The sequence below is a fragment of the Scyliorhinus torazame genome, chromosome 13 (assembly GCF_047496885.1).
Source record: "Scyliorhinus torazame isolate Kashiwa2021f chromosome 13, sScyTor2.1, whole genome shotgun sequence".
NCBI classification, from domain to species: Eukaryota; Metazoa; Chordata; class Chondrichthyes; order Carcharhiniformes; family Scyliorhinidae; genus Scyliorhinus; species Scyliorhinus torazame.
In genome coordinates this window covers 102,785,729-102,813,594 of record NC_092719.1, presented here as the reverse complement: position 1 = coordinate 102,813,594, position 27,866 = coordinate 102,785,729, and the positions used below count along the sequence as shown (strand labels likewise).

Here is a 27,866-nt window from a genome sequence, read left to right as displayed (position 1 = left end):
GACCATCATTTGCAGCGTGAAGCCCATGGGTCTCGTTAAGTCAAATTAACGTTTGGTACTGGTGACGGCCTCGCCGGGCCGGGCATCGGGACGCTCGTGGCAGATCCTGCTCGCTACCACACTTATAAACGTTTCCATTAGACCTCTCCCTAAGAGTTTATTCATGTGATAGTCCCTGACATCATCAGCTACTTCACAGGTTTTCTGGCAGTCTATATCAAGTCTTTGTACAGTTCATACCCATCTAATAAACCTCTGTTGATTATTGCGTTCAACCCACGTGCTTCAGCATTTCCATTCTTTTATCCTGCAAGTACAACACACAACACAGCCAATCAGCATTGATGCTGCAGCCAAAGTGCCCAACCATCAGTCCCCGCCCTGCTGATGATTTTAACCTGCTGGCTGCTCAGATGAGCAGCTGTGAATTGAATTTCTACCTGTACATGAGCAAAGAATATTTTTGCCCCATCATACTTTGAGAACATAGATCATAGAATCATAGAATTTACAATGCAGAAGGAGGCCATTCAGCCCATCAAGCCTGCACCGGCCCTTGGAAAGAGCACCCTACTTAAGCCCCATGCCTCCACCCCATCCCCTTTATCCCCGTAACCCCCTAACCTTTTTTGGATACAAAAGGCAATTTAGAATGGCCAATCCACCTAACCTGCATATCTTTGGACTGTGGGAGGAAACCGGAGCACCCAGAGGAAACTCATGCAGACACAGGGAGAACGTGCAGACTCCACACAGACAGTGACCCAACATAGAAAATGCTCCCAGTGACCCAAGATGGGATTCGAACCTGGGACCTTGGAGTTGTGAAGCAACTGTGCTGACCACTATGCTACCGTGCTGCCACGGTGTTCTTCAGCTGTTAGCAGTGGCTCAGTGAAACTCATCCCAAAGTCAGAAGGTTGTGGGTTCAATTCCCATTCCAGACACTTGAATATAGAATTCAGGTTGACACTTCAGGGTTGTACTGAGGGAGAGCTACAATGTTGGAGGCGCTATCTTTTGGATGATTCATTAAACTGAGGTCCTGTCTGCCTCTCAAGTGAAGGTAAAAGATTCCATGGGCAATATTTGAAGAAGATCCAATATCTGTTCCTCAACTACCATCAACAAAATCAATTTTCTTGTCATTCTCACTTTGTTATGTGTGGGAGTTTGCTGCGTGCAAATTGGCTGCTGTGTTTATGACATTAACAGCCATGATGTGGAGATGCTGGCGTTGGACTGGGGTGAGCACAGTAAGAAGTCTTACAACACCAGGTTAAAGTCCAACAGGTTTGTTTCGATATCACTAGCTTTCGGAGCGTTGCTCCTGCCTCAGGTGACATTAACAGCGATTCACTTCAAAGTCATTGGCTATAAAACCCTTTGAAATATCTGGAGAATGTGCTATATAAACGATGCTATATAAACACAAAACTTTCTTTTATTTTGAGTACAGGCGGCCAGTTCTGAAAGAACAGGATTTTAGGACAGCCTAATGTTGTAAAATGCATTTAATAAATGCAAGTTGTCAGTGAGTGATAACAAGCCTCCCAGTTAGAATCCATAGAATTCTTTCAATTAGGTTTTGAACCCAAGATGGAAGTCCAAGTGATAGATACCACTGAGGTTAAAATAAGTAGGAGAGGGCATGAGGCAAGCAATTATGTGACACCAAGCTTGGGTTGTAAAAGCTTGAAAATTATGTGGATGGAAAGACTACGCTGAGGAGTCCCCACACAAAAGCAAATTACAGCGGATGCTGGAAATCGACAGTTGAAACAGACTGCTGAAAATACTCAGCAAGCCTGTGGAGAGAGAGAGTCAACGTTTCAGGTTGATGATTTTTCATCTGAACTGGGAAAAATTAGAAATGTAATATGTTTGAGAGAGTGATTACAAGTATGAAGCTGAGTTTCCAGTCATCAGTCATTTTAATTTTCCACCTTGCTTGTACTCTCTGTCCTTGGCCTGCCGCGGTGTTCCAGTGAAACTCAATATAAACTGAAGGAACAACACCTCATCTTTGACTGGTCACTTTGCAGCTCAACACTAAGTTCAACAATTTTAGATTGTAACTTCCGCCCTACTTTGTTTTGTGTTTCTTTGTTGGTTGGTGTTTTCTCTCGCTTCTATCTTATTTCCTTGATTTTGTTTTCAAGCGGCAGCTGCTCAGGATCTCCCACTCACATTAACACAAAAGCGGATGCTGGAACTAAAAACAGAAAATGCTGGAACACTCAGCGGCTCAGGAAGTATCTGTTGAAAGAGAAACAGTGTCAACGTTTTAAGTCTGTGACCATTCATCAGAACTATTATATGACGAAAGGTCACAGATCTGGAACTTTAACTCTTTTTGTTCTCTCCACCGACACTGCCTGAGCTGCTGAGTGTTTCCAGAAATGTATGTTTTATTCCTTTCACAATTCCTCGACACATCTTTTATTTCTTTACTTGCCCCATTAAGATTCCCTTTCGCTTTGTACCATGAAACCTTTTGTCATTTAATCTCTCCTGCCTGGCCCCAAATTTTCATTCCCGGGTCAAGCATACAGACAGGAGAATTCCCAGCTCTGCGAAACTGATCTTTTCTTATTTTTGTTCTGAGATGGGAGACAGACCACATTAAGTCGAGCCCACTGTCCCCGGAATGAGTGCAGAGGTTGCCGGGTGCATAAGAGGGCTGGGCAGAAGGTCTTCTTCTGTCCTGTCACTTTGTTAAATTAAATATCAAAATATTTTAAAAATAAAACCCTCCAGCTCCCAATCTCTCCCCTCTCCCCCCCACACTCCCTATACCCTATCCTTGCCAACCTATCCCCCTTTACCCATCCCCCATGACCTTTCATACCCCCCATGCTCCACATCTCCATGGCCCTTTATAGCCTTTGTGCCATATTAGTGCCAGCCCATGCCAATCCATGCCCCTCTATGCATTCCCCATCTCTATCATGCTTCTATGCCAACCCATGACCCCTCATGCCAACTATGCCTTCTCATCCCCAATGGACCTTGCGGTGTTGGGTGCTCTGGTGCACAGATGAGCCAACACAGTTGTATGTGGTACAACTCTATTTTATTTTAACTCTTATATACAGTTCGTTCTGGATACTCTGCACGTGCTGTCTCCCTGAGTGTGTCGTGTAGCAGGTCTGTCCTTGTCCTCGTCTCCAGCTAATACTGTCCACCAGGTGTTGTGTTTGTGCTTTTATATGTTTCCTGTCTTTGTCTGTGATTGGTTGTGGTGTTGTATGTTCTGATTTGTCTGTTGGTGTGTCTATCATGATGTGTGTGTTTGAATATCATGACATCCCTCCTTTTTACAAAGATATTTGCCTACGTGGTTATAAATATAATCGTGTCGTGAGTGCATCTAAGAGTGTGTGTGTGTGTTGTGTACAGCGTGTGCATATGACGTAACTATTTACATGGGGCGATGTCGGGTGCGTCACACTAACAAGGTTGTACCATAACAAAACATGAATGCGAGAAAAGAAAAAAAACTTGAACAGTGGTCCGGTCAGACGATATCTGGAACGATGAACAACAGCAGGTTATAATACAGAAGTGATTGACTTTTTGAACGTATGAACAGCGTTATAAGTCCAGTCTAATGGGTGACCGCCTCAAGAAAAGTTGAAGGTGATGTTGGAGGTGATGCTGTTGCCGAAGTCTCTACTTTTCCATTTGTTGTACTTCGTGCAGTGCTTGGTTTTTCATTCGTGCAAATATAACATTCAACATCTTTGTTAATGTTGCCTTGGCTGTGGTTTGGTTTACTAAGTTTTTTGCTGGCCAGGTGAATATTGTAGCACGTTCTAACAGCCTGTAACACAGTTCCTTCGTGTATTTCTATGTGCTGAGATGTTACTGTAGTTAGTAAGGCCTTAATTATCTGCAACTGAACACCTTCGTCGGTTTGTGGTCCTTGAGAACAACCACATATTGTCTCTATAATTCTATCAATTAATTTCTGTAAACAGTCAGATGATGTGCTGACTATGCGGGGACATTTCGACTGGCATGCCAACTCAAAAGGGAGAAAATACTTGTCTGCTTCAATAAAGTTTGCCCTGGATTTGACAGGTGGCAAGGTCCCAGAAACAGCCTTAGCTTCTGCATGGGGAGGATTTTAGCTGCTGTGGCCTGGTCACGGGTGGCGATGGAAGGGGCATGACCCGTGGCATCTCCACGAAGTCATCCTTGGGAACCAGTGGAGGATCCGGCGTGTGCGTACGGTTCAGTTGCGAGCGTGGAAGGTGGCGCAAAGTTCGCTGATTGCGCCTACGCACCAATCCATCCGCCCTGCATACCAGGAACAAGGTGGAGTCTTTTTTCTTTTTATGTTTGTGGTGGACGGCATCTTGTAGCCGATGGGTCGTTGCCATCGAAGAAGCACCATCACTAATGTCATGCAAGGCGATGACTGTGCCAGATGTGGAAGTTGGCCGAGACCGTGCACGCTGGTTCCGGCCACCTGCTGTGCCGGAAGGGCGACTCCGCAGAGAAACGTCGAAGCATGTCGCCTTGGAGAGAGAATTGTTGCTCGCACCAACGTCTGGCGATGGCGCGAATTGGTGTGTCCGTCTTGGACCGCCGATGCTGGTCGCCACTGCCGACCCAGTGGGACTGCCACGCGATCCATTCCCTGTCGCCGTGGCATCTGCCGTCACCCTGAGCGTGCCATCACCGAGGCCGCGACACCGCCCGTGCGGAGCAAGGTCTGGCGTGCGCGAATCAGAGTCGGCGCTTGGCTGCTCCCCATCTGGAGTCCGGTCTGCCTTCCGTCGATGCTCCCCATCCAGAGTCCCAACAGGTTCACTGGAGGCAGCCGAGATTCCCTGAAGCTGCACTTCTGGAGTCGGAACATGCAGGAATGCACCAACCAGTGGAGAGGCTCGAGCCATCGAGGGTGGAAGCGGTGCGCCGCCACCGCAGTCGTCAGTGGTCCCACCGTGATCGTCGAGTGCCTCGGTATGCACTAGGCGAGGCCTGTCACCTTGCACCTTTTGCATGGGAAGTGGGATGCTGTCGTCACTCGTCTCACATCCCGTGGATAGATCCTCATTAGCAGCTTGCTGTTCACTAGGGTTGGGTGAATTGTCAGAGTTTTCATCTGGTGGCGCACACCATGTCGGTGGACTGTCATTGTCTTGCCGTTGGCCTTCATTTGGGCTTTTCTTCTTTGGAATTTTAAATCTTCCCCCAGACATTGCAGAACCTTGTTTATTACCCCCAAATTCTCCCATATGTATGGTCTCGAATATAAGATCCAATGTTTCTATCGACATTGTACTATTTTCCAAAGAACATTCCGTTTCACTTTTCTTCTCAGGTACCTCATATGTATCTTTGTCTAATGTACATGCCTTCATGGTCTCTGGGTCTGATTTTGCTGGGACTGGCATGGTCACAGTCTCTCTTTTACTGTTCTCAATTGCCCACATTATACTCCCCATACATAACTGCTTAATCACTGGGGTTAGTGTGGTACAATGGATAATCGGGTCGACCTTATCTGCATCTTCACCATTAGTGGAAAGCACACTTGGTTCACTTGAAACTGCTGCGGGTTTTAAATTCGTTATCTGGCTACTCGATGTCGGTGTCCTCAGGATTCTTGCTCCAATGTTCTGCTCATTTATCAGTGGAGTGTGTATAGGTTCAATGCAATTAATGTTCCCCTCAAGGTTTGAAGAGTCATTACTGACTAACTGCTGGTCTCCGAAGTTGGGACTTTGCGGTGTTGTGTTGAAGGGAGACATTTGTCCCTGCTGTAGATATGATTCAGGTTGTGTTATTTCCATTACCTGAGGATCAATGTCTTGTCCATTTTTTCGATCCGTACTAAAACACTGGCAATTCTCAGTCTGCTCCTTGCCAGTTAAACATTCAAGTAATTTCTTTAGCAAATCCTCAGCATCCTTCTGTGACCGTGCAGCATTATTAATCTCTGTTCGGCTATAATGATCCTGAAGGTCAGCGCATAAACCTTTTTTCTTCGGGCTTGGAAGAGGCGATTCCTTTGGCTTGTCTTCAGTTGGGCTTGAACAGTCTTCAGCGCTGTGCCCTTCATTGTAGCATGAGAGACCATCATGGTCATGCTGCTGTGTAGTGGAGCATGGTAGGCTGTTATAGCCTTCTTGCTGTTCACGTGAGCATGGCAGACTTGCATCGTCTGCCGCTGGTTGGTCAGGAGAGGTTGCTAGACCCTCATGGTCTTGTTCTTGCAAGGACCGCACATTGGAAACTTGCGTTGCTTCTATCGTGGAGGCTGTCCACGAGCTCTCTGTGGAGGCTTGTGACACTGGAGTCACTTCTTGTTCGTGCAAGGACTGCGCTCTGGAGTCTTGCGTTGCTTCTATCGTGGAGGCTGTCCACGAGCTCTCTGTGGAGGCTTGTGACACTGGAGTCACTTCTTGTTCGTGCAAGGACTACGCTCTGGAGTCTTGCGTTTCTGCAATTGTGGAGTCTGTCCACGAGCTTGCTGTGGAGGCTTGTGACTCTGGAGTCACTTCTTGTTCATGCGAGGACTGCGCTCTGGAGTCTTGCATGTCTTCTTTCATAGAGTCGGGAACGCTGAACGGGACGTGGACCACGCTCTGTGTGGCAGCAGGGCGCTCTCCGTGTGCTTGCACCGCTCCCTGTCTGTTAATGTCAGGCTGCAGCATCATCCGGCACTGATAAGTTGGGACGTCATAATCTGCTGGGTTGAAGATCTTCAAATCCGAAAAATGAATCCGCATCTGCGTCGGATTCAATGTGGGCGTCGCCAATGTGCAACACGAAAGGTTCGTCCGAGTCATAGTCGTATAGGACCACGGAGCTATTATTGGGCACGCGAGGTCCTGAAATACTGTAAAGATCGTCATCGAAGTATTCGAGGTCGGAATCATCGGCTTGTGCGTAGGTAACTGCTTGTCGGAGGGTTCTTCGGAGGTCAAATTCATCTCCTGGGTCAATTTGCGGCAATGTGCTGTCATTCCAGGTGAGGGAAGGTTGTTTTACAGCTTTAACAGATTTTAGTTTTTTTAATTTGGGACGTTTCCCTTTTAAATTGGATTTGGGACGTTTCCCCTTTAAGTTGGTGCGGTCTGGGGCCTCTGACATCCTGACGCTCGGTATGTAGCACGTAGGAAGCGACTGCGCATGCTCAGATCGCTGTTCCTTTACCGATGGCCGTTTTCTTGACTGCGCATGCGCAGCATCTCGCGCATGCGCAAACAAAACTTCCGGTTCTGCGCACTGCTCGCGCAACTGTGCTAGCGTGATACCTTTAGCAAGATGGCCGCCGACCTTGACCCAGCCCTCTCTCAGGCCCGGGATTTCGGCCTTTGGGAATTCGGGCTCCGGGATCCCGGCCACGAGGTGAGTACTGCCGCTTTTCTTACCTTTACTTGCCGATTGGATTGCGTTTTCTTCACAGTACTTGGAGAATTTGTCCAGGACTGCCTGGTAATCGTACCTTTGCTGCCTCCTGAAGAACCTGAACCTTGTGAATATTTCTCTTGCCCTTGCACCGGCGATGGTGAGGAGAAATTCAATTTTTTCGCTATCACCCAGGTCTTGGAGTTCAGCTGCCACCAGGAACAATTTGAACACTTGCCGGAATCGCCGCCAGTTTTCGCGGAGATCGCCGTGGCACTGGAGCGGCTGTGGAACCGGGAGCTGTAACATTTTGCCTGGGCACTGCTGGTTGTCTGTGTACACTGAGGTATGCCGGCAGGTATCGATTCACTCCTGTACCATGTGGTGTTGGGTGCTCTGGTGCACAGATGAGCCAACACAGTTGTATGTGGTACAACTCTATTTTATTTTAACTCTTATATACAGTTCGTTCTGGATACTGTGCACGTGCTGTCTCCCTGAGTGTGTCGTGTAGCAGGTCTGTCCTTGTCCTCGTCTCCAGCTAATGCTGTCCACCAGGTGTCGTGTTTGTGCTTTTATATGTTTCCTGTCTTTGTCTGTGATTGGTTGTGGTGTTGTGTGTTCTGATTTGTCTGTTGGTGTGTCTATCATGATGTGTGTGTTTGAATATCATGACAGCCCTGTTTAGCCTTTGTGCTAACTCATGTCAATCTATGCTCCCCAAAACACCATACTTTACCCTTATCCCTCCATGCCAACTTGCCTAGCTTCCCAGTTCTTGGACAACTTTGAAGGCCTTGGCAGTTTTTTGACAGTTCAAATGGATTTATGCACTTTTTATGCACAATTATGTTTATTTTTAACAATCCCAAATAGTGCCTTACCTCTCAAACATTTCCCAGGGCTACCTCCAAATGGATACCTATCTCTTCAAAGGTATCTTGCTGTCCAAACAAATCCATTTCGTTCAGAACAGTCTTACCTGGACACATTGGGTTTCACACTCCTGGCATTCCAGAATCCAGCAGCTGGTGACTTAAATAGCCAACTGTCTCCACAAAATGTGCACGCACAAATCCCCGCATGTCCCCAGTTCCAACCCCACAAAAATAGGAAATGCCATCATCAGGGGCGGTACTTAAGATTTTCAGGCTCGTCTGCCATTACATCCATGATAGAGAAGCTCTGAATTAAATTAGGTGATGGTGAGACCGGTTTTCCTGGGTTCACTGCCTGGGGAATGACTACTTGTACAAAGGTCAGGACAAAAAATACGGAGACTTTCGACCTGAAGGTCCTCCACAGTGTGGAGCAGATTTTGCTGGAGATATAATCCAAGTGCGCACTGCAAAAAAATCAGAAGATGGCATTCCTACACCGTCCAACCCCCCCACCCCCCCACCCCCACCCCCGCCCCAACCCCCCCAGAACTGATGCGGTTTGACTGGAAGGAAGTGTGTAAAATAGTGTATTTGGTGCTTAGAATGAAGAAACTATGTTAGTTCAGAAAAGCATGGGCCACCAAGATTAAACAGAGGATGCCAGGGAGGGTGAATATTGTTGGGGTATTGTGGTATTATCAGGTATTGCAGTACCCGAGAGGCTGAAGACCATTGGTTAAACATAGGAGTTTACCATTGGCTGTTTTGTATGTAGCTCCGCCCTGACAGGCGGGGTATAAGAATCGGTGCCGTCCCAGCAGCCCTCATTCTGTACCGAAGCTGCTGGGGAACAGTTCTAGTCTATTAAAGCCTTCAGTTATGTTACTACCTCGCTTTAATAGTAATTGATCGTGCGTCAGGTATAAAGTCATCGAGTTTTACAGCACAGAAAGAGGCCCTCTGGCCCATCATGTCTGCACCAGCCATTAAACGCCTATCTATTTGAATCATATTTTCCAGCACTTGGTCCATAACCTTTTGTGCTGTGGCATTTCAGGTGCTCATCAAAATACTTCTTAAATGTTGTGAGGGTTCTCGCTTTCACCACCCTATCAGGCAGTGAGTTCCAGATTCCCACCATTCCTACCATCCCTGGGTGAAAAGATTTTCCTTCAAATCCCCTCTAAATCTCCTGCTCTTTACCATAAATCGATACCCTTATTGACCCTTCTACTAAGGGGAAAAGTTTCTTTCTATCTATGTCTCTCATAATCTTATAGATTTCAATCAGATCCCCCTCAACCTTCTCAGCTCTAAGGAAATCAACCCCAGCCTAACCAGCCTCTTTTCATAGCTGAAACACTCCAGCCCAGGCAACATCCTGGCGAATCTCCTCTGCACCCTCTCAAGTGCAATCACATCCTCCCTGTGGTGTGGTGACCAGAACTGCACACATTAGTCCAGCTAGATGTTGGTTTAAGTTTAGTAGCTCTGAAGTAGTATCTGTAGGTTAACTAAGTATTTATTGGCTCACGGAGCTATTTACCAAAATACTGTAACGGGTACAATGTAGGAGCTGTCCCCATGTTTATCGGTACACACTACCCTGTCCAACACTCAAGTGACCTTGGCTACAGGTCATGTGCTCTCTTTCATCACTGTTGTGGCGGTACTGTACTCAGTCCCACATTAATCCCATATATATCTGACCCTTATACTACACCCCCCTCTAAGTCTTTATCCAATGCATTTTAAGTACTTATAGTTCACCTTACATTGTTATTACTATTCTACATTTACATTGTCATCATTACATTATCGCTACCACATCTCCCCTGTCACCCCTTGAATTCAAAAGCTTGGGCCGTCTGGAGGCCTTGTAACCCTTCCATATCTCGTTCACACTACTGTTGGAGGAGCGATAAGTTCTGTCATTGCTTATTCTGGATGTAGGATTGGAGGTTGTTCTGGCAGGTATGTTTTCATCCTTTTTTTCCATTTCTTTGTGTTGAACCCCACTTGGTCGGTTTAGCCGTTAGGCTGGTTGGTGGTTGCTACCCGAACACGTTTCTTCCAGGGTGGATGAACATTGTACCTTGTTGTTTCTTTCGCGTCTTCCAGTGTTTTGTGGGTTGTTGTGATGTATGTGGATGTTTACATTTTAAAAATTGAACCCTCGTTCTCACTTGTTTTACAATTTTACCCAAATTTCTGAGTACTTCCTTCTTCTCCAGTTGTTTTTGAGTTTATGAATATTGTCATTCAGCTCATTAACTACTCTGGTAAGTTGGGTTGTCTTTGTTTCAGAGTTACCTGTGGAATTCTTATGTAATTCTTGACAATTCTTATGGTATTCTTGACAACCCTGGGCATGCGGTTCTGTTCGGAATTTTTCTTCCATGGTCACTGACTGCTCCTTGGACTCTTTCAATCCACTCATTCATCATCAATCTGCTTCGGACAATTTCTCTTATCTGCTTTCAAAGTCTGGATTTCCGCTTCCATACTGCATATCTCAACCTTCATGTTGCTCAGATTGGATTGAAGTTCAAGAAGTTCATCAGTTTGTTAATTCTGCTTTCAAGCAACTGTGCTAATGCATCAGTAATTCTTTCTCCTGTTCCAGGCATTTTGCATTATGCTTACTCCAGAGATTTCTGATTTTTGCAGTTCATCAAATTTTAATTGAAGATTTATCTATCTTTGTTGAATTCGCTGCTACAAAAAAAATCATAATTTCACCATTTCAAATCCTCTTTCAAATGTTCTACTTCCTGTGAGCAACATTGCAATGTTCTCAGGAATTCTTATTTTATCCTTCACAAACTCATCTTTAGTACATTAAAGTTGTCTCTCTCTGCTGATCAGTTTTTATTTGCCAGAGCACAATTCCTCTGTGCTATTCTTGCAACTCAAATTCTGTAATTGCATTTTTGTCAATTGTTTCTGAGACACTTCACAATCTTTTGTGAAAAGTTCTATTTGCTCTTGCCATTCTAGGTTCTTAATTTTCATCTCTTCATATATATGTTTTGGCAATATACTGTTGTACCAAGTTTTTTGTCGAAAAGTCCAACCATTTTCTTCAGCACTTTAGTCTCATTCTTGCTTCCTCCTGGAATATAGAACTATTTCTACAGTTCTTTCAAGGCGGCAGCTTCTTTATGTACATTTTATGCCTGCTGTCATGCCTGGTCGTGTTTGTGTTCGAGTTTTCCTAATTTCCTCTTTGATATGCCAGCAATGGAATTCGGTGGTGTTGTTTCCTCCTGCTAACTTTGTGACACCCCAGAAATCTGTTTGTTCGGATCTCAAACAGTTTGGCTCATTGAAGACTTTAATTTATCATATATTTTCAAAGGTATAGACTCTTTCGATTTAGCTTTCATGCAAATATTTCCAGGCTTATTTAATTTTCCTTTTTGCAGCGTTTGTGTATTTTGGACTTCATCTGATGGCTTTCCTCTATTTACAGTCAGCTGCTCGCTCTGCAATGCCACCTGCTGTTGCAGTTTGGGTAATGTGTTGGGATTTCTGGAAAGCTCCTTGCATCTCTGGCATGCTCATGTGGTTTTCTCGGGTAAAGTTTTTACCCCTTTTGTAGTTTTACTGTTTTTGGTCTCTCTTTTTAAGCTCTGTGTGCTCCACAACTTGAAGATTAAAATATTCATCAAAGACTTTTAATATTTCTGATGTGGAGATGCCAGTCTGGGGTGGGCACAGTAAGAAGTCTTACAACACCAGGTTAAAGTCCAACAGGTTTGTTTCGAATCTCTAGCTTTCGGAGCGCAGCTCCTTCCTCAGGTGAATAAATATTTCATCAAAGGTGTTGTGGGGGTAACAATGCCTCACATGAGGATTACTAAATTTGTCAAACGAGTATAGAAATGTAGGCTGGAATTCTCTGCTGGCAGCGTACCCCCGCCCGCAGGTTTCCCGGTGAAATGGGGTGGCTTCAATGGGAAATCCCATTGTCAAATGGCAGGAGTAGAGAATCCCGCCATGAGCAAACACCGAGAAACAGGCGGTTGGGGGACCGGAGAATCCAGCCAGTAGTAACTTGTACTTTTTCTGATCTGACTTATTCCTGATATATTTATGTAATTTAATTATTCTCTTCTACAAGATACCCAATTTTGGGTCGGTTTGGGCGTTATCTTAGCCTAAATTGGTCTGCTTGTTTTAATTTACAATTCATGGCAATTTTTCTCAACATGTGAATCTCTCTTTAAGTTTTCCTTCCAAGATGGCCAAAAAAACAAAATTGTTTTTTTCTTTCTTATTCTTACTGCGCTTGTCAGATCTTGGCAGTCTCCCATTGCGCTGATGGTATAATTCTTTTAAACTTATTCTCCCTGCTGGAAACCTTCAAAACAAGGCCTCAATCGAAAAATATATGGAAGGTGATTTTTATGCTCTCCATTCAGTTTTAAAACTTTTATTTTTCTCTCAGTTGAGCTCAGGACATATGATGCTAGCTTTGGACTCATTGCTTTCTGAATTTCACGGTGGCTTCATAGTTCTCTTTTAGACAAAGGGATTTCCAGCACTTGTTGGATTTGGGGGACTCTTCCACTTTGGAAATCTAGCTCAACTTGAAAATAAATCTTGGAACAATGGCTGCCTGGATCAACAGGCTGTAGAGTTCTCTTGTTCAATGTTCATGGTTAAAGTCGCAAATTTGTTGAATCCTGGCTTTTGTTTGCATTTAGCTGGGTTTAAAAAGTTGTGATTTTCCTGCCGTGTTCAATTAATTATTTATGCATTTTTTCAGAGTGATTGTTAAGAAGGCGACTCAGGGATCGAGTTTTTAGCAACAATTATTTTAAACTCCACTTCTGACTGAGATTTTTAAGGATTCCTCAGGACTTGCTGTAGCCTGGAATTTTGAAAGATTTAACTCACCGTTGCTAGGTCTGGTGACTCTGTGCTCTTGGATTTGAAGCTGGACTGCCAAAGGAGATGCAATGAAGTCTTCTGCTGCAGTCAGGAATTTTAAATTTCTGCCTTCGGCTTCCAAATATTTCTTTAGAACTTTCTCTTGGCAATTTTTCTTTTGCACCATTCCAGGTCAGAATGCTTTAAAAAATGTTTTTCAATATTCCAGAATTTTAGGTTTTCTCTGCATTTTCTGCAAGATTTTAGGTTTTTCTGCAAGCTGCCACCGTGTTGTAAAGGGCTGCTCACAGTTCTGAAGAAACCTTCATCATCATATGTCGGTTAACTATAAGTTATTATTGACTCTGAGAACTATTTAAAAATATGGAGTAAAGGGTACAAGCTAGGAATTGTCCCCATGCTTGCTGTCCAACACTCAATTAACCCTGTGTTCGGGTCATGTATTCTTTCATATCATTGTGTGGGCAACATTAAACTCAATCCCATGTTAACCCGATATATGCCAGACCCTTTGCAAAAATACCATCAATGTGGGGTCACACTTTACCTTGCACTCCCTGCAGGAGTGTGAGAGAGGTGTTATAGAGAGACCTTGTCACATATTGAAATAGTGTGCAAGTGCTGGACAGACGTAGATACTGGGCTGGATTCTCTGCTGGTGAGATTCTCCATTGTGCAGATTTCCTGACGGTGTGTGGTTGCCCACAATGACAAACCCCATTGGCCGGCTGGCGGGCCAGAGAATTCCACTGCCAGAGGGTGTGCACCGCACCAGAAAACTGGTGCAACGGGACGGAGAATCCCGCCCCCTGTCTTTGTGGTGCCTAACGAAGTAATAGACAAACCCACATGACAATACACTGCACCCAGTCAGTTACTGAAAGGTTTGTTTTCCTAAATAGTGAAAAATAAGGTCTGGGTGCAAAAATGAAAAAGTGTCCATCCGTTGTTGAAAACCTTTATTTTCCTTTGGATCAGGTTTAGCCAAAGCCATTAAAACTTCAGAAAGCAATGAATAATATTATTAGTTTTTGGCAACATGTCATTCTGCGCCCAGCAAGCTGTTATCTGCAGCAGAACGGTTTATGGGTTGTTGGAAATTCTGACAGTGCCCCGGGGAGAAGCCAGCATTATATTTTCTTGAGATCTCATCACACACACTCCAAAAGGTCAGAGTCATCGTGAAAGTGCAGCGTCAGTGCACTTGGCCCTCACATTACCAGAGACAAATGAGTCAACTAAGTTAACCATGGAGGTAAAACCTGAGGTTAATGTGGGGTCATGCAGCGTTATGGCAGCCTGGCGGCATCCTGTGTTCATCGTGTTAAAGATTGATTTCTTCTCCAAGACCTGCTTAAACTTATTCTTTCCCAGAGCCTTACATCCTTCATTACTCCTGCAATATGTAAGAAATGATTTTACAAGGCTTTGTTCTCAGAGCAGAGTGGCGAAGATGGGCATGCATTGAGGGTGAAGGGTCAAAGCACCGTTCGGGTGATCTGATGACCCACACGATACACATCAGAGGTGCAATCTCACAAAATTTCTCCCATTACCAGTCGAGGACATAGCGTTCGCCCTCCACGTCCCCCAAAACAACCTCCCCTCAATAAGGATGGTCAGGAATATGATTATGCCTGTCAAGGACATGGTCAAGGGATAAGAAATTGTTTGCAGCAAACTTAAAAGCCCATATCAATTTCAAACAGAATCAAACATTGTGGCAATGATCAACATGCTTCAACAACAATTTGCATTTACATAGTGTTGACATTTCAATGTTCACAGTGCCATGTGAGAGTACCTTTAAGAAATGGGTGTTGATAAATGGGTGTGTATATAAATATCTGTAGTGAGAGTACCTTTAAGAAATGGGTGTTTATTACTGCAGTGATGTCAGAGAGTGGATGGAGCGGGGCTGTCTGTCAGCTTTTTACTTTCGTTTTTGAGCAGGCTGCAGGGTGTGCTTTAGTTTCGTTTTCAGTGTTGGAGCTGAAGCCAGACAGAGCAGGATCACTGTTGATCTCTCTGCCATGAAAAGACTATCTCTTGATCGTTTGGTGAATTAAAATTATAAATGTTCTCAATAGTGAATGTAAACCTAATGTGCTTCTGGTAAAAGGTGTTTTAAGTCTTATGGATGTTAAAAGGAAACCATAAAGGATTATTTAGTGTTGTATTCTTTGGGGGTTGTATTTGAATTAAGGTTGCTAAGATGTTCACTGTATGTTTTAAAAAGCTTAAGTTGAGTTCAGAGAAGAAACATTGTTTTGCTTTAAAAAATACTTTTCCATTTCTGCTGTACCATGCCTGTCGAGTGGGCCGTGTGCTCCCCATACCACAATCTATTAAAAGTTGTGGGTCAGATGAACTCCATGATACACTTTGGGGTTCTCTAAACCCTGGCCCAGAACAAATGGGGGCTCGTCCAGGATAAAAGTCTATCTATTGCATTGCTTAGTGAACTTAAAGACAGTGAGGCGTGAGCACATTGTGGTTGCTTTTCAGGTGTGGTATTCTAGTTTAAGTGGGGTGTGTGTTGTGGACAATGGCTATTTCAGAGGCTTTTAAGTTTTTGGGGGTGGAGACGGTCACACGCAGTACCTTACGGACAGAGGCTAAAAGGAGACTGTTAGATTTAGCAAAAACATTGCAGTTAACATTACCTGACAAAATGCAAAAAGATGAGATAATTATGGCGGTGGCTCAGCATTTAAAGTTGCCTGAGATAGAGTTTGACTCATTGGAATTTGCAAAAATTCAGTTGTAAATTAAACAAATGGAACATGAGAAAGAATTAAAGCAGCTTGAATATGAAAGAGATAGAGAGGCAAAAAAAGAGAGGAAGAGATAGAGAGGAAAAAGAGAGACAGAGAGTAAAAGGAAAAGGAGAGAGAAGAAAGGAGAAAAGAAAGAATAGCCCTAGCAGAACAAAAATAAAGAGAAAGGGAGATACAGATCAGGGAAAAAGATAAAGAGAGAGAGTTTGAACTTCAGAAAATGGCCATGAAACATGACAGTCAGTTAAAATTTGCAGATGTAAAGGGAAACATACAGTTGGATGATAGTGATGAGGACAGTGAGAAAGGCGTCAAAGTCAAAGGCTTGGTGGGGATCTATTTAAATGTGTCCAAGTGTTGGACAGCACAGCAGCACAAGTGATTATCACTGTGGCTTCACAGCGCCAGGGTCCCAGGTTCGATTCCCTGCTGGGTCACTATCTGTGCGGAGTCTGCACCTTCTCCCTGTGTCTGCGTGGGTTTCCTTCGGGTGCTCCGGTTTCCTCCCACAGTCCAAAGACGTGCGGGTTAGGTGGATTGGCCATGATAAATTGCCCTTAGTGACCAAAAAAGGGTAGGAGGGGTTACTGGGTTACGGGGATAGGGTGGAAGTGAGGGCTTAAGTGGGTCGGTGCAGACTCGATGGGCTGAATGGCCTCCTTCTGCACTGTATGGTCTATGTATCTATGTATCATTGCCAAGGTTTGACGAGAAGGAGGTAGAAGCCTTTATCATTTCATTTGAGAAGGTAGCTAAACAAATGAAATGGCCACAGGACATGTGGTTATTACTGATTCAAACAAAGCTAGTAGGTAGGGCTAGTGAAGTGTTTGCATCACTACCGGAGGAGGTATCTGGGACGTATGAGGAGGTGAAAAAATCCATCTTAGGTGCATATGAACTAGTACCTGAAGCCGATAGACAAATGTTTAGAAATTTAAGAAACAAATTTGGTCAAACATACATGGAGTTTGAAAGGCTCAAACAACGTCATTTTGATAGGTGGATAAGGGCTTTGAAAATAGACCAAACGTATGAAGCTCTCAGAGAAATTATACTGTTGGAGGAGTTTAAAAATTCAATTCCTGATGTAGTGAGAACTCATGTGGAAGAGCAGAGGGTTAGAACTGCGAGATTAGCAGCTGAAATGGCAGATGATTATGAATTAGTTCAGAAATCAAAGCTTGGTTTCCGACATCAGTTTCAGCCTGTGAGGGATAGAAACTGGGGACATGAGAAATACTCAAGTGGTAAAGGTAAAGGTGATCTGATGGGAGGTAATAAAGAGAGTGTACCTCAGGTGAAAAAGAAATCCAGGAGGGTGGAAAATAAATGAAAAGTTTCAAATGTTTTCACTGTAATAAACTAGGCCATGTAAAGTCACAGTGTTGGTGGTTGAAGAAAAGCACTGGGAAGGCTGATGTGGTAAAACAGGATAAGACAGTTGGGTTTGTGAAAGTGGTAAAGGAAAGCCCAACTGATTCTCCCAAGGGAAGAATGTTGCCAGAAAAGGTGGTAATATGTGGAATTCAGGGTGAGAGGAGTAGTGTTCAATTATATAAGGTAAGGTTTGAAAGTCCAGTGAAGAGTAGTGAAGTGGTAGTAGGAGTAATAGAGAAACTATCTTGTCCAGGAATACAGTTTATCTTGGGTAATGATATAGCTGGATCACAGGTGGGAGTGATGCCTACTGTGGTTGATGAGCCAGTGCAAAATCAGACAACTGAAGTGTTAAAGGACGAATATCCTGGGATATTTCCGGATTGTGTAGTAACAAGGTCGCAAAGTCACAGGTTAAGACAAGAGGAGAAATCAAAGAATGAAGATGAAGTTGAAGTGCAATTATCAGAAACGATTTTTGGTCAGATGGTGGAAAAAAAAACAAGAACAGGTGGAGGATGAGGCGGATATTTTTAGTTCAGGAAAATTGGCGGAGTTACCAACGAAAAGATATAGAAATAAAATGGACGTATCAGAAAGCATACACGGAAGAGGAATCTGCGTGTATACCAGAGTGTTATTTCCGTAAAAGTGATGTCTTGATGAGAAAATGGAGGCCTTTATATATGCAGGATGGTGAAAAGTGGGCAGACGTTCATCAAGTAGTATTGCCGGTAGGGTATAGAAAGGAGATGTTGCGAGTTGCACATGAGGTTACCAGTGGGAGGTCATTTGGGAATAAGGAAAACTCAAGCTAAAATCCAGAAACATTTTATCATAGAATTTACAGTGCAGAAGGAGCCCATTCGGCCCATCTAGTCTGCACCGGCTCTTGGAAAGAGCACCCTACCCAAGGTCAACACCTCCACCCTATCTCCATAACCCAGTAGCCCCACCCAACACTAAGGGCAATTTTGGACACTAAGGGCAATTTATCATGGTCAATCCGCCTAACCTGCACATCTTTGGACTGTGGGAGGAAACCGGAGCACCCGGAGGAAACCCAGGCACACACGGGGAGGATGTGCAGACTCCGCACAGACAGTGACCCAAGCTGGAATCGAACTTGGGACCCTGGAGCTGTGAAGCAATTGTGCTATCCACAATGCTACCGTGCTGGTTTTATTGGCCTGGACTACATAAAGATGTAGTTAAATTTTGTCAATCATGTCACACGTCTCAAGTGATAGGGAAACCTCCAGCAGTGATAAAACCAGCAACCTTAATACCCATTCCAGCATTTGAGGAACCTTTTACAAGGGTCTTAATTGATTGTGTCGGACCGCTTCCAAAAACGAAAAGTGGGAATCAATATCTTTTGACTATAATGGATGTGTCTACTAGGTTTCCAGAGGCCATTCCAGTACGTAATATTACAGCTAAAAAGATTGTGGAGGTGTTACTTGAATTCTTTACTAGATATGGACTACCCACAGAAATCCAATTGGATCAAGGATCAAATTTTACCTCGAGGTTATTCAAAGAAGTTATGGATAGCTTAGGAATTAAACAATTTATATCAACTGCGTACCATCCAGAATCGCAGGGAGCGATAGAAAGGTGGCATCAGACAATAAAGACAATGTTGAGGGCTTATTGTCACGATTATCCAGAGGATTGGGATAAAGGAATTCCATTCGTACTGTTTGCAATTAGGGATGCACCTAATGAGTTAACCAAATTTAGTGCTTTTGAACTAATTTTTGGTCATGAGGTAAGAGGACCACTTAAATTGATGAAGGAAAAATTGGTGAGTGAGAAATCGGAAATTACATTATTGGATTACGTCTCAAATTTTAGGTAACGATTAAATAGAGCAGGTGAATTGGCTAGACAACATTTGAAAGTTGCACAAAATGTGATGAAACGGGTCGTGGACAAGAAATCCAAAGTTTGTAGTTTTGCCAGTGGAGATAAAGTTTTAGTGTTGTTACCAGTAGTAGGTGAACCTTTAAAAGCTAGGGTTTTGTGGATCTTATCAGATTGAAAGGAAATTAAGTGAGGTGAATTATGTGGTACAAACACCAGATAGAAGGAAGACTCACCGAGTGTGTCATGTGACTATGCTTAAAAGGTACTTTGAAAGGGAAGGAGAGAGGACGAGGTTTTAATGATTCAAACTCAAAGTGATGAACCAAATCCAGATGACTGTGAATTTGACATACTAAAATTAAATTGGAAAACGAGGATGTTCTTAAAAATTGGGATAAATTGGTGAGTTACCTTCCAGAGGAAAAACAAACTGACCTGAAAGAGGTTTGATATCACGTGGGCAAGTTTGTAGAGATAAATTGGGACGTACTAAAATGGCTATACATGATGTAGATGTGGGAAATGCTGTTCCAAACAAACAACATCCATATAGACTTAACCCTTTAAAATTGGCACGGTTAACAAAGCCATTGAGAGTGTGCTTCAAAATGGCATAATTAAAGTGGGTTGCAGCCAATGGAGCTCACCCATAGTGATGGTACCTAAACCAGACGGTACCCAACGGTTGTGTGTGGACTATAGAAAGGTTAATGCAGTTACAAGAACGGACTCTTATCCTATCCCACTTTTGGAGGATTGCATTGAGAAAGTGGGACAATCAGCTTTAATTTCCAAACTGGATTTACTTAAAGGTTACTGGCAGGTACCTTTATCCGAAAAGGCGAAGGAGATTTCCACTTTTGTGACTCCAGATGGTATAAACCAATTCAAAGTTATACCATTAGGCATGAAAAACGCACCAGCCACATTTCAATGGTTAACTAACAAAGTTGTTTCAGGATTACCCAATTGTGTGCTATACATCGACGATGTAATTTTCAGCCAACCATGGACAGAACATTTGAAACATCTGATGGAGTTATTCGATCAACTTCAGGAGGCGGGTTTGGTGATAAACCTAGCCAAACGTGAATTTGGAAAAGCCCAAGTCACTTTCCTTGGCTATACAATCGGACAGGGTCGGATGGTCACACGGGATGTGAAACCAACAGTTATTGAGGAGTTTCCAATACCATCAAGACGAAGGACAATAATGCGATTTCTTGGCATGAGTGGATTTGATCGAACATTTGTGTAAATGTTTTGTAGCGTGATTGCTCCACTGATGGGCAGCACGGTAGCCTTGTGGATAGCACAATTGCTTCACAGCTCCAGGGTCCCAGGTTCGATTCCGGCTTGGGTCACTGTCTGTGCGGAGTCTGCACATCCTCCCCGTGTGTGCGTGGGTTTCCTCCGGGTGCTCCGGTTTCCTCCCGCAGTCCAAAGATGGGCAGGTTAGGTGGATTGGCCATGATAAATTGCCCTTAGTGTCCAAAATTGCCCTTAGTGTTGGGTGGGGTTACTGGGTTATGGGGATAGGGTGGAGGTGTTGACCTTGGGTAGGGTGCTCTTTCCAAGAGCCGGTGCAGACTCGATGGGCCAAATGGCCTCCTTCTGCACTGTAAATTCTATGAATCTATGATGGACTTGCTGAAGAAACGCCGAAAATTTCAATGGACAGCGGAGTTTCAACAGGGATTTGACTGCCTGAAAGCTGTGATAACCAATGCTCCAGTGTTGGGGAATTACAAGGGACTCTGTGATAAGATTGAACAAAAGTATCTGACTTTAAAGAGACATGCCGAGGCGTAGAGAAATGGACGGATTGTGCAGAGACCTTCCTGTTCAAAGAGACTGTCAATCGAGAAGGATTTCAGTTGGAGGAAGAAGAACGAAAAAAAAAATGGACTATATTACACTTTGGGGTTCTCTAAACCCTGGCCCATAACAACAGGGGCAACATCAAATAAATTTAACATCAAGTCACATAAAGAGCTATTAGACCAGGAGCTGGATTCTCAGTTCCTCCAGACGCGTGCTTCTCGGCGATGCATCATTCGCTGGCGGCAGGATTCTATCTTCCCGCCCCTTGCCAATGGGATTTATCATTGAAACCACCCCATGCCGCCCGAAAACTTGCAGGCAGGGGTGCGCTGCCGGTGGGACCAGAGGATTCCAATGACCAAAGAATTCAAGCCCAGATCACCAAAATCTTGGTCAAAGAGGTAGGTTCTAAGTAAAGTTTTAAAGAAGAAGAGAGTGGTAGTGGGGTAGCGAAGCTCAGGGAGATATTTCCAAGTGTTCGAACTTGGACAGCTGAGAACATTGCCAACAATCGAGGAACAATTTAAATCGTGGAGAGTGCCCAAGTGTCCAGAGTTGGAGGAGCACAGAGGTCTGAGAGAGCAGTAGGGATGAGGCTACAGACTTTGGGAGAGGGCGAATCCATGAACCCAGCTGGACAGAGTCCCATTCCAGAAGTACATGGAGAAAAGATCACAAGTACGTAGATCTTAATGAGGTCTGTACACAGCTGCAGTCACATTATACATTGTGACAGTTGAGGAGTATTCTATCTAAGATCTTCCTGATGAGTCGAGGTTGTAAGCTACCAGACAAGGTCTTGTGAATATCTAAAGTAAGGCTCGCTATTTGGGAGTTCTAATTATGGTATCCACAATGTGCCTTGCGTTCACTACCTTCAGTGTACAGGATAGACTGTGACTTAGTTGCTATCTTTTCCTTAACGGCGACTAAATATTTCTAATTCTTGAGAGCCAGGCATGGGCAAGTGACCCTTCAGATAGCCTCAAAGGTATGATGAGAGTATGATGAGTCTTAGTTAAATGTCACTCTTATTTATTAAAATAGACACGGATCGATATGGTAAAATATATACGCAATTTATTTAAACAAAAAAGGGTAATACAAGTATCTTTGATAAATGATACAGTTTGACAAATACAGGATATGTGATGAGTTAGCCTGTTACCTCCCTAACTACATAATTGCTTAAGCTATAAACATCTCATGCTTACATTGACTAGTAGTCTTGGAGCTTGATACTCAATTGAGAGCAGAACTCTATGAGTCGAGATAGCAGCTTGGTCAAATAAACCTAAACAATCTCCTAAACAGCTCTCCAAGCGAAACTCTAACTTTCACAGCCTGTGTTTAAACATTTATATCCTTTTCTTACTTAGGGAGTTCGACTCTTGGTCGGCAAGACCTTGGTTTCTAGGGAGGTCTAACAGGGCACTTGTCCCTAAAGATACGAGGTTGATACCTCCGGTAGCTATCTCCAGAAAAACACCAACCTCCCTTCTTGGCAGGGTCTCTTTCCAAGCAGTAGCCCCCCATAGTGGCAAGGACACTAGACAAGTGATATCCTCCTTAGTTGGCAGAGCTTATTTCCAGACAAGGCCACAAGACTTAATGAGTTCACTGCATCTGGACTCTTACAAAGATAATGTCTGTAATACATTAAAAAAAACATTATTGCGATAAGTAATGGTTTACAAGAGATAATTGACTTCATCAGTCATCAGTTTTTAATATAGGGTTAAATACATGATTTAACATAACATCAGCTCTGTTCAGTTTTTAATATAAAGTGAATATATGATTTAATATAAAATCAGTTCTGATCAGCCTTTAATATAGGTGGATACCGCCACAACATCAATGCCATTATTTCCACAGTGATTTCATTACTTTAATCACATTCTTCTTCAGTCCTTTTCAACTTCATTTAGTGACGTTTTGGTATCTTCTCTGCCTCTCTTGCTCTGGAGACTTAAGTTTTTTTAGTTCGAAGACTTAGTTCTTACCTTCACTGTCCTGGAAATCTGGACCAGTTTCTCATAGTGAGCCCTGCATAAGAAACAAAAAATATTCTGTACATTTCTTCAGCCACTCATCCATCATGTACATTCAAAGGACGCCCGGCCACCTTGGAAAAACAGTGGAGCATAACGTCATCAGATTTTGTTTTGGATTTTAATTATCGAAATTACTTTGTTGCAGAAATTATAATGAACCCTCTACTTGTAGCCTCACACATATCAAAAAACACATGTGCATACACAAACATATATACCTGCAAATACACATATATATATGTATAAATATATATGTACAGAATATATATACAGTAAATGTTATAATGATCAACTTTTCAAATACAAATGGAAAAAGTTTGCAATCAATATGCTGTATATATTTTTCATAATCTGATTCCTTCTGGTAATCAGTTTTTCAGCATCTGTCCCATAGACCCCTGGGTCTGAGCACAATGTCTGTCTCACAGCCCCAGGGATCTGAATTTAGAGCCATGATGTGAGCCCAGTGCCTGTCAATGTTAGTGATCAGGCCTGTCAGATTGCAACATGATCCTAATGGGTCTGTATATTTAATTGATCATGAACTTCATTTTCAGTGCCAAAGCAGATTCTATACCGCATTCCTAATAATGATGCAGCAGTCGCAGGTTCCATTTTTGAAAGAAATTATTATTCAGCCCCTTAGTGCAACAGTTAAATCTATTTTTTAAATTAATTAGTTTCCTTAACAGAACCATTCACTGTGAGGTTCCGCACATGGTTTTCTCTGACCTTGCCGAACTGAAGCTTTTGGGGACTAACTGACTTTTTTCTGGCTTCATTTCATTGCAGGTATATCCAAGGAGCCTCATCCCCCAAGGACATGATGATTATAGTAGATGTGTAAGTACTCATTGACTCAACCCTCACCAACAGTTCTGTCAAAGAGTTATATTCATCTCGAAATGTTAACTCTATTTCTCTCTCCACTGATGCTGCCAGACCAGCTGAGTATTTCCAGCACTTTCTGTATTTGGTTCTGATTTGAAATATTTGCAGCATTTTTATTTTATTACAAATCTGGGTACATTGTATTTCTCTGACAGGGAATTAACATCCAAGCATGTCTTGTACACACCATTTTGTTGCCATTCATTTCACTTCTTACACACCACTTAGCAAAAATTAGCCCTTTTACCCAGTAAGGTGTGGGGAATGGAAAGGTGAGACAGGGACTTGGAAAGCCTGATTTTTGGCTGCAAAATGGGCACCAAAGTATTAGGGTGGGGTACATGTGCCCATTGTACACATCATATGTCCTTTATTGGTAAAGGCAGAAGGTTTTTGCATTTATTTTTATACTTTCTGCCAGTTTCTTTTCATACTCCCTTTTGTCGTTCTTAGTATCTGCTTTGTTGCCCTTTGCTGCTCTTTGTATCTTTCATGTTTACCAGGATCTGAGCTATAGTTTGCATTTTTGAATGCTTTTTTTTTTAGTTTGATGTTGTCTCTTACCTCTTTAGTTATCCATGGCTGTCTTTTATGGCAAGTTGAAATCTTGTCCTTTAGAAGTATAGGGCACAAATTAATCACCGCGATGTGCTCGGCAAGAATGTGAGCTATTAAATAGCAGGAAAGGCCAAAATCAAGATTCACGCAAGGGGCGAATCTGTTTGCTTTCCAACCGGCCTGCTCTCGACGGCGAGCTCCGGTTCACGACCAAATAGGGCGAGCATATCATTAACACCAATTTGCATTAATTTCCATCTCATTAGCCAGATTAAAGTCGAATGTAATCCCCTCCTGGGAATTAACCGGCTCCCGAGCGAGAAATCACGTGGTGTCGTTTAATACTCCTTTTTAAAAACGTGAAGTCTGCTGAGGAGACCTGAGGACGCGAGTAGCCATTTTAATTTCCCAGCATGCACTTCAAGATACCCATAACACGGGCGACTGCAGCTGCTGACTGTCTATCCTCCCAGGGCAGAGTCCTGTTCTTGGTTATATGCTGACGGTCACTTTAACGCCCTTTAACTGTGAGCAGCCTCAAGCTTCAGAGCTGACGGATATTGCTGACAAAGAATTGTCCTTGTTGGTTGTGAGAGCTTTCATAGCTGCAGGTTGTGGTTTGCTGCTTGCTCCTGCTCGTGGCTGCAAATGCCTGGCGGCGACTATTGCTGTTTCCTTGCTTTTCTGTAGCCGAAAAGAAAGACATTTTTTTATAAGATGCCGGCGTCCTAGAACACCGGGTTCAGGGGGATGCATGTGTCCAAAAGGCAATCCGCTTGAAGCAGAAACACACTGCGGGTCCTGGTGCGTGATATTGATGCAAATAGGCCACTTGATGATGCCGTTGAAGAAATGGTTTCACAGATTGCTTTCACTTTTGTTGCTGGTGTGGTGAGTGCTGCATGTAACTGTCACGTCACCGCGGGTTAAACACGCTGAAGGTACATGATGTTCAACTGCATCTTGAGCGCCAGTGGAATATGTGGATGCCAGGATTTGGTTCCGGTGAGATTGGACCACGTGGAAGAACCTGTACAGCTGTGGCTCCTGGATGGAAAATAGCACTGATACCTGGAACAAGTCACACATGACGGACAGAACATTTCTACGACAAAGTTCTGGACATGATAACACATTCTTAGGCTTATCCTCTGTTCCTGTTGAGGAACCTGCAAAGGATATACTGTGTGTTTGTTTGTTTTTTGTGAAAATGAGCTGATATAGTTTTGTGTTGGTACCAATATGGGACAATGACGTTTGCTTGTTGTTTAATGGTTAGTGTGATACGTGGAATGTTTCGTAGCTGATTTTCAAATCTTTTTTCCTGTTGATCGTTTAATAAACAAAATATTCTCAAGTGGGTTCTCATGGGTACACGTGCTGTGACTCAGACGATGATTATTGCATCGCATTTCATTCAAACTTTGAAGCCTGAACACTAGGGCTTCAGCACTGGGGATATCCTCACAACTAAAGGTTGAGTGCGTGGATCAGGGGAGGGGACCTGAGCACGGTTTCCCTCATGTTCCCTGCAGCGGTCCGGGTTCTGAGGGCTCCTGATGTGGCCGGGGGTCAGTGTGCAGAGCGAGGTTTTCCCACGCAACTGGTTCGGTGAATGACACTCTGAGAGATAGCGGGACACTTAAGGGTGGGGGAGGCTTGGGGTATTTGAGGGTTCCAGGGTGGAACCCTCAACTGATTGTTGGTCTAGCTCCTTCTCCAATTCCTATAGGTACCAAAATGGATGGTGCTGTCTGTCCCACAGAGGATGCCCTTGCGGTGCTGGTGGCAGCCCAGGCAGCCAGACACCGGAGAAGGGAGCAGCATTGACGCAGGCTGGAGGCAGCACATCATGTGCAGGAGGCCGTTGACACCCTGAAGACCCAGCCGCCCATCAAGCGGAGGAGGAAGCCAAAGGGGGATTGCAGCGATAGCCCAAGGTGTACAGGTGTCTTTCGAGGAAATGACAGACAGCATGTGCCACAGGAGACTCCGTCTCAACAAAGAGACAGTGTGACGCCTGTATCATGTCTTCCCGGACTTGGAACCCCCGTGGAAGGTCACCGCAGCCCTGAATTTATATGCAACCAGTTCATTCCAGGGCTTGAGTGGGAACTTGTTCGGGATTTCACAACCTACAGCCCACAAGTGCATCAGTGAGGTCACGGATGCCCTGTATTCCCGGCCATCTAACTATATCAACTTTGAGTTGGATCAAGCCCACCAAGATGCCCAGTCTGAAGGATTCTCTGCCATTGCCAGGATGCCAAAGCTTCAGGGGTAATTGATGGTGCGCCTGTTGCCTTGTGCGCATCGGGGGATCAGGGAGTGCCATTCATGAACAGGAAGGGGTTCCACTGCCTGAATGTTCAACTCGTGTGCGACTACCGCCTCCAAATCATGCACGTGTGTGCATGCTTTCCAGGGAGCTTGCATAACAGCTACATCGTGGGACACTTGGAGAACCCCGGCGTCTTCGAGGACCACCCCAAGATGACGGGCTGGCTCATGGAGGATAAGGGGAAGCTGCTGAGGTCCTGGCTGACGATGTCAGTGGGAAGTGCGGAGACCGAGGCGGACACGCTACATAACAAGGCCCATGTTGTCACTCGTGCTGTCACTGAGTGATGCATTGGACTGCTGAAAATGCGGTTTTGATGCATGGACCGCTCTGGTGGTGCACTGCAGTTCACCCCGCAGAAGGTCTCCCGCTTTGTGGTGATCTGCTGTGCTCTCCACAATATGATACAGCAGCGGAGTGACTACCCTGTTCTACCCTACAAGGTCTGTGTAACATCATCCCAGGATGATAAGCCTGTGTCAGCACTGTCAGCGGGTCAATGCACAAGGCAAAAGAGTGATGGCCAAGTCATGGGGGGAGCAGCCCGAAGTCGTGATCCACATAGGTACCAACGACATAGGTAGGAAAAGGGATAGGAATGTAAGGCAGGAATTCAGGGAGCTAGGGTGGAAACTTGGATCGAGGACAAACAGAGTTATTATCTCTGGGTTATTACCCGTGCCATGTGATAGCGAGACGAGGAATAGGGAGAGAGAGGAGTTGAACACGTGGCTACAGGGATGGTGCAGGAGGGAGGGTTTCAGATTTATGGATAATTGGGGCTCATTCTGGGATCGGTGGGACCTCCACAAACGGGATGGTCTACACCTGGACCAGAGGGGTACCAATATCCTGGGGGGGAAATTTGCTAATGCTCTTCGGGAGGGTTTAAACTAGTTCAGCAGAGGCTTGGAACCTGAATTGTAGCTCCAGTATACAGGAGGTTGAGAGTAGTGAGGTCATGAGTAAGGTTTCATAAGTTGCAGGAGTGTACGGCAGGCAGGAAGGTGGTTTA

At 44.1% G+C, this 27,866-nt stretch overlaps 1 protein-coding gene across 4 annotated transcripts in view; it reads left to right on the top strand.

The window, feature by feature from the left end:
• Window positions 1-27,866, top strand: part of cacna2d2a (calcium channel, voltage-dependent, alpha 2/delta subunit 2a) — a 1,719,882-nt gene that overhangs the window by 1,121,724 nt on the left and 570,292 nt on the right. For all 4 annotated transcript variants that reach the window (XM_072472012.1, XM_072472009.1, XM_072472008.1 and 1 more), the window contains one exon: window positions 23,854-23,904. In XM_072472012.1, coding sequence (XP_072328113.1) covers window positions 23,854-23,904 — 51 coding nt within the window. The remainder of the gene's footprint in view (window positions 1-23,853; window positions 23,905-27,866) is intronic.